The sequence below is a fragment of the Littorina saxatilis genome, linkage group LG10 (genome assembly GCF_037325665.1).
Source record: "Littorina saxatilis isolate snail1 linkage group LG10, US_GU_Lsax_2.0, whole genome shotgun sequence".
In the NCBI taxonomy this organism is placed as follows: domain Eukaryota; kingdom Metazoa; phylum Mollusca; class Gastropoda; order Littorinimorpha; family Littorinidae; genus Littorina; species Littorina saxatilis.
This window is the reverse complement of record NC_090254.1, coordinates 7,554,898-7,564,897: the sequence shown is the minus strand read 5'-3', so window position 1 is coordinate 7,564,897 and position 10,000 is coordinate 7,554,898. Positions and strand designations below refer to the sequence as shown.

Genomic DNA, 10,000 nt, shown 5'->3' with positions numbered 1-10,000 from the left:
AACATATAAAAACAGCCTCTTGTTTTAGATGAATGTATGACCTTTCATGAAATAGTTTTGTTTTTTGTTAATTTTGCCAGTTTGCCAGTTCGTTTTTGGAACTTTGAAAAGCAGTGTCGTGTCGTCTGTTTAGGTCTGGGGAAACACCAATGAAAAGAGCCGAAGAATCCCCGAGCGTTTCTATTGGGTTTGCTTTGATTATCCATGTATAACCTGCTTCCTGCAACTATGGTAACCGGGGATTTATTGCCTGGGGAACATGAGATTTATTTCCCAGGTGCTTGTGAATGAAAACTCGTGAAAATGATGACAAATGTTTATATTTTTATAATGTATATATTTATTTTATCTTATAATTTATCGCATATATTTTTATATTTTTATAATGTATATAATTTGTATATGCATATATTTTTTTTTATCGCATATATGCTACATGCATGATTCTTATTTCCTAGGAAGGAGAAAAAGAGGCATAACACCGCAGCTGTGGGATTCGATGAACAATTTCTTCGAGACTTCTGGCTGGGATCTTATAATGATCCTCGATGCACTGAAACGACACAAAGACGGATCCTGGAATCCTGACAACGCTCGCCAGCTCCTGCAGTTTTCTGCCCAAAAGAACTTCACCATTGCTGGTTTTGAACTTGGAAATGGTGGGTTGTTATTAACTTCAATTTAGGAAATTGTGTGTGGATCAGATAAAAGTACGTATTAGGAGGGGGGGGGGAGGTCCGTCTCGTCCGATGTCCACGTTAGCTTTTGCTTAAAGGCTGCCATATTCGTAGCGTTCATTAATTAATTCATATTGTTTACATGTGCCAATAATGTTATAACACTGTACCTAATGGGATATAATAACGATTGGCTGTAGCTTTTGAACACAGAAAAAATTGTTTCAGTATTGCAAAGTGGTGTTGATAGTGTCGAATCTAAGCAGAACAGTCTCAAACGCCATCTTTGGTTTACGAAACGTCACGAAGTGACGTCAACGGTCTAAAAATAGCCCAAGTCCTGGAGAACTGTTGCTAAACAATGCGATAAAGAATTAATTATTTCTCGTAATTGGTAAGGACTTCAAACCTAAAACTTTGCAGGAAGCTTAATTTATACATCCCCGCAACGATGGGAAAAGCCCTGGAAGTAATTAAACTAATTAAATAGGACTATGTCAGCCTTTAAGATGAAAAGAAGCAAGTAAACTTTACAAGGGAAATCTGCTGAGACAATTAAGCAAGTTTGTGGCTAATATTGAAATACGCTTCAGATTCAAAAGTAAAATTAACAGTAATGGTAATCTAAGATTAGACGAAATCCTCCTAAATCACACTATCCTCTTGTCTTTTTAAACAATTTTGTTGTTCTCCTTCTCGTCTTTGACTCGTTACATTAAAAAAAAAACTTTTGTTTTAACAGAATATGACATTTACGGGAATCCTTTCAAGACAGTAGTGACTCCTGAGCAACTTGCAAAAGATGTCCTGACTCTTCAGAAAGTGCTGTCTGAATTTCCAAACTATTATTCGTCTTTCATCATGGGGCCTGACACTGCCTATGTAAATCCTCATTACTTCCAGGGGTAAGGCATGTTTTCTTTCCGGTTGTGACGTGTGTGCGTCATGGTATGGCATGTCTATTTTTCTAGCTAAAACCATCAAACACCTGAATTCCGACATTTACAATAAAGAAATAGTTTTCTCTTACACGATTGTAATGCATGCATGGAAACAGAATTAAGTAATGCTCAGCAAGTTATTCATCATGCATTGATTTGATTTTCTGCAAATAATTCTGTGTTTAACATTATGTGTACATTATCTGTTCAGTTTCCTGGCAGCGGGAGCATCGAAGGCTGTGCGCGCAGCCAGTTTTCATCAGTGAGTCTTTTTCTGTTTTATATGTTCAAACATGTCTTTCGGTTTTCTTCTTATTTTCGAAATTCGTCTATTCAGAGGCACACAGGGGCATTTTTGAGATGTCATAACTCAAACTGATGTCTACAAATTACTGATATGCCCCCAACTTGTGGAGCTTGGAACACAAAGCTGTACACGATACAAGTGTAGACCATTGTCCTTAAAGCAAATGTGACCCTCCACCACGAAATGAGTCGCATGTCACCTCGCGCGGTTCTGCGCTAGGCTTAATATAAGTCCGGGGAGTGTCTGGTAACAGTGTGTGGGTCACCTTAGTCACAGGCTTATAACTCAAACAGTTTTTGCTCTTTTCTCAAAACGGTTTTCACCACTGAATAGAGCATAAAAAAACTCTTCAGGAAAATGTAACATGAAAATCATGCAAAGGTGACATGCGACTCATTCCGTGGTGGAGGGTCACAAATACTCTGAAGCTGTTTCTGGTTTGCATACACATTTGAAACGGATGGAAATTAAAGTCAAACATTAAAGTGACTGCCACATGCTTTAGACAAGAACACAATTTAAGCAGGTTCTGATATATTATTTTTTGCAAATGTTGCTTCCTTTCTGTCCAGGTATTACTTCAGTGGTCACCATGGAAACCTGTCCTATTTCACCGACATAAAAACTATGGATAATCTGGGTCACGTTGTGGACCAGGCTTTTAAACAGAGTCGATCTGTTGACCCCCTGCTTCCGGTATGGCTGAGTGAAACAGGAAGTGCAGGGGCTGGTGGTGTGGAGGGTATGACTGACCGCTTCCTGTCTGGATTTCTGTGAGTAAGAGTAGAATGATTCAATGTTCTGATCAGCATAAACCTTTTTCTATGTATATTACCATATCTGTGTGAACGAAGGTCAAGAAAGGATGGACCTATCTGACTAAAATGTGCACGACTAGATCCTTTTGCGGAATCTATTTTCTGCATTACAGCATATTTATAACAACAACAAAAAAGTGATTGTCCGACAAACATTTCCAAGACCATACTCGTCTGAGCAAACACTTTTCTGTATTACAATACCTTTGTACAAAAACAAAAAAAAACTAAAAAAAACTTCCCTGGTCGCTTCCCGCGTGCGCTCGTTTCAAAAGTGCTAAGGCCTGGCGCTCACCTATGTAACTTCAGCAGGACAGACGACGCACTGCAGATTATCCCAGCCCGCTACACGTTGCGTGAAATGAAAACAGGCCAAGTACTCGTCATAATCCCTATCGCAGCATCACTACTATTCAGGTGTATTGTGCCCTTTAGCAGTTGTACTCATGTGTTTTGCACATGCAGCTACAGGGAGGAAGTCAGCCGACTTTGTTTATCTTACATAAACTCATCACTGACTATTCCCCCTCCCCTCTAAAGTGTTGCTGATGGAACTCATGGAGTCTAGTTTGTGACGAAAAATGGTATTTTGACTTTGAAATTAGCTTCAAAGCTAAATCTGTCTTTTCTAATTCAAGGGACGTAACCATTCGGTGCGTTTTCGAATAGATCGAATTTGGGGGTAAAACCGATCGAATTTCATCACAAATCAGCTTCAATTGCAAGATCTTGACATGCTTTTCTCCCTCCAAATAACGGTATCTCTTGACGCACGGCTAACGTCCTCCCTGTAGCTGCAAGTTTGCTTGTGTCTTAATAGTGCACACACTCTAATTTTTTTTTTTTTTTTTTTTTTTTTTGCCAAGCACATCATTGTGGGGCTTTTAATGAATAACATGCATCCGTCCACTCACGATATATTTTCTTTCGTCCTTCAACATTTACCACTCAAAAAGTCTATAGTATTAACATTCATGAAACAAATGAAAGGCATCTACGGATGTAGAGAGAGGAGAGAGAGAGAGAGAGAGAGAGAGAGAGAGAGAGAGAGAGAGAGAGAGAGAGAGAGAGAGAGAGAGAGAGAGAGAGAGAGAGAGAGAGAGAGAGAGAGAGAGAGAGAGAGAGAGAGAGAGAGAGAGAGAGAGAGAGAGAGAGAATTGTTCAATCCGTTGTCTAGATATGTTGTATTTTCAGATGGCTGGACAAGCTGGGTGTGTGTGCTGCCAAGGGCATTCAGGTTGTGATGCGTCACGTGTTTTATGGAAAGCACTACGGCATCCTTGACAGTAACCTCGACCCCAATCCGGTGTGTAATCACACGAGCTCTATCTGCATAATGTTGTGTACATTTAGTTTATTTAATTCTTCTTGTTGTTGTTTATGTTTTGTCCACAGGTTTTGTGTCGGTTTCAACGTGACAATGAAAAAGGCACGTGTCTCCTAGTGTAAATTTGTTGTATTTTCTTGTTGTTGTTGTTGTTGTTGTTGTTGTTGTTGTTGTTTATATGTTTTATCTACATGTTTTGTGTCAGTTTCAACGCGAGGATGAAAAAGGCACGTATATCCTATTGAATAATACAGCCGGGTGATACCTATTCAAAGAGTTTGCCAATGTTTATTTATTCATGAATTGGTCTGTCCATTTTTTTCTTTCGTATTTTGTTATTTATGTATCATCAATTCTAGTTCTTGTCATTGTCAGAACGCTCATTTGCTTAGCTGTTGACGCTTTTCGAACTTTATATTCATTTAGGATTTGCATAATTTGCTTAGCTGTTGACGCTTTTCGAACTTTATATTCATTTAGGATTTGCATAATTTGCTTAGCTGTTGACGCTTTTCGAACTTTATATTCATTTAGGATTTGCATAATTTGCTTAGCTGTTGACGCTTTTCGAACTTTATATTCATTTAGGATTTGCATAATTTGCTTAGCTGTTGACGCTTTTCGAACTTTATATTCATTTAGGATTTGCATAATTTGCTTAGCTGTTGACGCTTTTCGAACTTTATATTCATTTAGGATTTGCATAATTTGCTTAGCTGTTGACGCTTTTCGAACTTTATATTCATTTAGGATTTGCATAATTTGCTTAGCTGTTGACGCTTTTCGAACTTTATATTCATTTAGGATTTGCATAATTTGCTTAGCTGTTGACGCTTTTCGAACTTTATATTCATTTAGGATTTGCATAATTTGCTTAGCTGTTGACGCTTTTCGAACTTTATATTCATTTAGGATTTGCATAATTTGCTTGTGTCAGCAAAGATCTGACCTGTCAACATGTTTGCACTCTGACTGGAAGGATGACTGTGAGACAATTTTTACAACATCAAATTAAGATTGTGTGATTGAATAAGCTGATATGTTTTGTTCAAATAGTTTCTGTCTAGAATGTTTAATTTCTATTTTATCACTTATTTCGGGCGTCAGGATTACTGGCTGACAGTGTTGTACAAACGGATTGTACGTGGCGCTGTGTTCCACGCTTCAGGACGTCACGATGTCCGTGTCTACGCTGCCTGTGCTGACACTGACAAGTTTGTAGAAGATTGAACAAGGCTTAGTGCTCACAACAACAGGACAAAGCCCCTCACCCCACCCACCCACGCATCCAGAACCGGTGTAGGATCCGGTCCGGTCCCCCCTCTGAAGTAGTCCCCCGGGGGACCAATTCGTGGCAAAAACTGCTCTATAATGGTCCCCCCTTAGACATCCAGCCTCGTTTTTCTTGTTACAATGTTAGTAATGTTACCAGCAATTTTAGAGAAAAGAAAGGAAAGAATCAGAGACTGGTTTCATTTCTTCTTATCAGTATTTATTTATTATTCATTTTATTTCATGTGATTTTTCTTTTGAACGGCATTATAAATCAGATCTATTTTATTTTCTGCAAAATATAGTCAAACAAAGAGATTGCTGTCTGTGCAGTACATAATACCGGACGAAGATATAGATTGAAAATGGCTTGAATGCCTAAGAAAAACGAGGCTGGATGTCTAAGGGGGGACCATTATAGAGCAGTTTTTGCCACGAATTGGTCCCCCGGGGGACTACTTCAGAGGGGGGACCGGACCGGATCCTACACCGGCACATCAAAAGAAAGCAACAAAGACATTTATAGCACGCACACACACACATTCACACACACATGCACGCACGCTAACACACACAAACCCACACAGACACAGACACACAGACACACACACGCACATACGCACACACACACACACACACACACGCTCTCACACACACACACACACACACACACACACACACACACACACACACACACACAAACACAGACACACACACACACACACACACAGACACACACACACACACACACACACAGACACACACACACACACACACACACACACACACACACACGCACACACGCACACACACACACACACACACACACAAACACACACGCACACACACACACACACACACACACACACACAGACACACACACACACACACACAGACACGCACACACACAGACAGACACAAAACACACACACACGCACACACACACACACACACACACACACACACACACACACACACACACACACACACACACATACAGACACACACACACACACACATTTACAGGGGTGGTTTTAGTTGGTGAGTTGGAACAGTTGGTGTGTGTGCGTTTATGGTTCGTACAATAATAGGGACATGAGCAAGATACTCATGTTGAAAACAGCGCAAGTTAACGTGTATGTTAGCTGGTGTTATCTTTGTAACTCAATCTATATCCGATGATTGACTACTTGATTTATCAGCCGATTATTTGATCAATTGATTCATTATTGAATGGGTGGATTCATTGACTGACTGGTGTACTAATCGATTGACCTTTCTGTTAATATGTCAGTTTCAGTGCTGGCAGTTTAGCGATTTACATCCTGAATCCCAACAACAACCCTGTGACCTTTGACCTGCCCCAGTTTACACACCAGCCTCGCCTTCGCTACTCTCTGACGCCTGGAGACCAAGATGGACTTGTTTCCAAGTAAGAAGGGCATTTCAACTCCTAATAGCAAAGTTGTACATCCAGAATTAAATAGATAGTCTATTAGCAAGACTGGTCAATTCGAGATGATCACAAACAAACATTAGTCCACCTCTTCTTCTTCGTCTTCTTCTTTGTTCATGGGCTAAAACTCCCACGTTCACACATGTGTTTGCACAAGTGGATTTTTACGTGTGTGACCGTTTTTACCCCGCCATTCAGAGAGCATACGCCGATTTCGAGGGGAATATGCTGGGTATTTTCGTGTTTTTATACCCCACCGAACTCGGACATGGATTACAGGATCTTTTCCGTGCGCACGCGGTCTTGTGCTTGCGTGTACACACGAAGGGGGATAAGGCACTAGCAGGTCTGCACATAAGTTGACCTGGGAGATCGGAACAAATCTCAATCCTTGACCCACCAGGCCGCGGCCGGGATGTGAACTCAGGACCTTCAGATGAGGAGGCCGATGTCTTAACCACCACGCCACTGGGCCGTCATTAGTCGATCTAACACTGGGTCTTTCAAATCCTATTTTGATCCAACTTTGTTGAAACCTGTGTGTGCTCAACCAAACACTTAACTAGCCAATTTACACAGGGATGGGTGTGTGTAGTATGTAAATTTGAAGAATTTTAGACCATGAATGCAATTCAATGTATAAAATTAATTGAAGTCAATGTGTAATTAATGGTCAAAACAAATTCGTATCATTTTTGGTTCACTGCAGATATGTCTCCCTGAACGGTGTCAAACTACAACTGGTGAATGACACCTTACCGCCGCTGAAACCTGAATCAGCACCACCTGGTATGGTGACTGTGCCAGCGTATTCCTACACTTTCCTGGTGTTTCCTGAAGCAAGAGTTTCCATCTGTCTAACCTAGAAAGCACAGTTTCTAACACAAGTGGTTTTCACAAGAATTTGAAATAAAGAGTGATTTTAAATCCAAAAGCAATGTTGTGCCAGTTACTTTCCTGTTGGCTTTTTTTGTCACGTTCTGTCTGGTTTTGAAAACTGAATACCAGCCTACCTACCTACCGACCAACACACACACACACACACACACACACGCACACACACACACACACACACACACACACACTAAAACACACACACACACACACACACACACACACACACACACACACACACACACACACGATGAGGCAGAGCAGTGCAGTGTAAAGAAATTAGTACCTACAGTGATGTAACAATTGGGTAGCAGTTGGATTTCCAAGGGAGTGTCCGATAAAATGATCAGTGATGGTGATGAGTGACTGCTGAAGATTGACAGTCACTACCACTGGCACGTCCTTCAATGGAGTGTTGTGAGGATGGTAGTCATCACGGGGAAAGCGATCATCTTGTAAAGCTACATGTGGTACACTGATGTTCTGCATTGTGACGGTCTGAGGTCTTTTTCTCAAGGTCTTTGGATGAAACAAACACTTGTAACGGCTGCAAGTCAAAGTCACGAAATCAAGGATACAAAAGTAACGGTTACAGGGCATGAGCACATCATGGTTACAATATCAGATTAAAAAGTGCATCAGGTGAAATATTTAGATGCATTAAAACATAAAAGCGATATGCATGATATTCATAAACAATTACGTTTTATTTGTATATTCAACGGCACTGTGTACGTTGTTGTTGCTTCGTGGTTTTTTTCTTTTTCTTTTGTTTTGTTTGAAAAGTCATCAACTAAAACCTTTAACCAGTTTAACAGCAACTACATAAAACAATGTACATACAAGAGGAAGTATGTGACGATGTACATGTCTATCTAAATGAAATACCCTTATATACTTCTTCTTCTTCTTCAGCGTTTCAGAATTTGTCTGGTAACGTGTGAGCTCGTTTGTCCATTTGGGTTCCCCAAACTATACTCTGAGAGCATCCGCTTTCGTTGAGTAGGCATGCTGGGTATTTTCGTGTTTCCATAACCCACGGAGCTCTGACATGGATTACAGGATCTTTTCCGTGCGCACTTGGTCTTGTGCTCGCGTGTACACACGAAGGGGGTTAAGTCGCTAGCAGGTCTGCACATAAGTTGACCTGGGAGATTGGAAAAATCTCCACTCTTAACCCACCAGGCGGCAGCGACCGGGATTCGAACTCACGACCTCCCGGTTAGGAGGCCGACGTCTTACCACCACGCCACTGTGCCCGTCCCTTATATACAAATGGGTCAAAGGCTGTGAGCTGTGTGTGTGTTGTCTACAAAAGAATTAATACTAAGTGATCACTATGTACTATTAAAATTGGGGACAAAAATACAGCTATATTTGTCCATGACCTGTTTTACGTTATCTTGTGGTCATGATCGTTATAAATGTATGATTCTTACAAAACAACACTTTATCTAAAGGTTACAAAAACGCTAACACAATAAAACGCACATGCTCAAGCTCATGCAAACACACAGTCTCGTAATTTCGAATTGTTCTGTGACAGAATACTCCCAATCACATCAATGACACTGAAAAGCTTTGCACTCACTAATGACTGCATGCATTTACTGACACAAAACACACAGTCTTTGAAATTGTAAGTAAGCAAAAACAAAAACAGACACAAAAGTCAATCATAACAAACCAAAAGCAAGCAAATTTGTGACCCTCCACCACGGAATGAGTCACATGTCACCTTTGCATGATTTTCATATTATTACATTTTCATAAAGAGTTATTTGTGACCCTCCACCACGAAATGAGTCGCATGTCACCTCGCGCGGTTCTGCGCTAGGCTTGATATAAGTCCGGGGAGTGCCTTGTAACAGTATGAGGGTCACCTTAGTCACAGGCTTATAACTCAAACAGTTTTCGCTCTTTTCTAAAACGGTTTTCACCACTGGATAGAGCATAAAAAAATCTTTATGAAAATGTAAAAATATGAAAATCATGCAAAGGTGACATGCGACTCATTTCGTGGTGGAGGGTCACATTTATGCTCTATCCAGTGGTGAAAACCGTTTTAGAAAAGAGCGAACACTGTTTGAGTTATAAGCCTGTGACTAAGGTGACCCTCACACTGTTACCAGACACTCCCCGGACTTATATTAAGCCTAGCGCAGAACCGCGCGAGGTGACATGCGACTCATTTCGTGGTGGAGGGTCACATTTAACATCAGGAACACAAGAAAGCGTAACAACAACAACAACAACAACAACAACAACAACAACAGCAACGATAACAATAGCATGAGCGACATCAGCA

At 40.6% G+C, this 10,000-nt stretch overlaps 2 protein-coding genes across 2 annotated transcripts in view; both read left to right on the top strand.

The window, feature by feature from the left end:
* LOC138978053 (heparanase-like) overlaps nucleotides 1-7,732 on the top strand; it is an 11,086-nt gene extending 3,354 nt beyond the window's left edge. The window contains exons 4-11 of the mRNA XM_070350674.1: nucleotides 459-659; nucleotides 1,420-1,582; nucleotides 1,830-1,880; nucleotides 2,498-2,698; nucleotides 3,938-4,049; nucleotides 5,178-5,284; nucleotides 6,637-6,774; nucleotides 7,508-7,732. Of these exons, the coding sequence (XP_070206775.1) occupies nucleotides 459-659; nucleotides 1,420-1,582; nucleotides 1,830-1,880; nucleotides 2,498-2,698; nucleotides 3,938-4,049; nucleotides 5,178-5,284; nucleotides 6,637-6,774; nucleotides 7,508-7,664 (1,130 nt within the window). The 3' untranslated portion in view covers nucleotides 7,665-7,732. The remainder of the gene's footprint in view (nucleotides 1-458; nucleotides 660-1,419; nucleotides 1,583-1,829; nucleotides 1,881-2,497; nucleotides 2,699-3,937; nucleotides 4,050-5,177; nucleotides 5,285-6,636; nucleotides 6,775-7,507) is intronic.
* Nucleotides 7,733-9,732: 2,000 nt separating this feature from the next.
* LOC138978051 (hyaluronoglucuronidase-like) overlaps nucleotides 9,733-10,000 on the top strand; it is a gene marked incomplete at its 3' end in the record, with an annotated part of 7,630 nt that continues 7,362 nt past the window's right edge. The window contains 1 exon segment of the mRNA XM_070350673.1: nucleotides 9,733-10,000. This exon segment is cut by the window's right edge and continues 243 nt beyond it.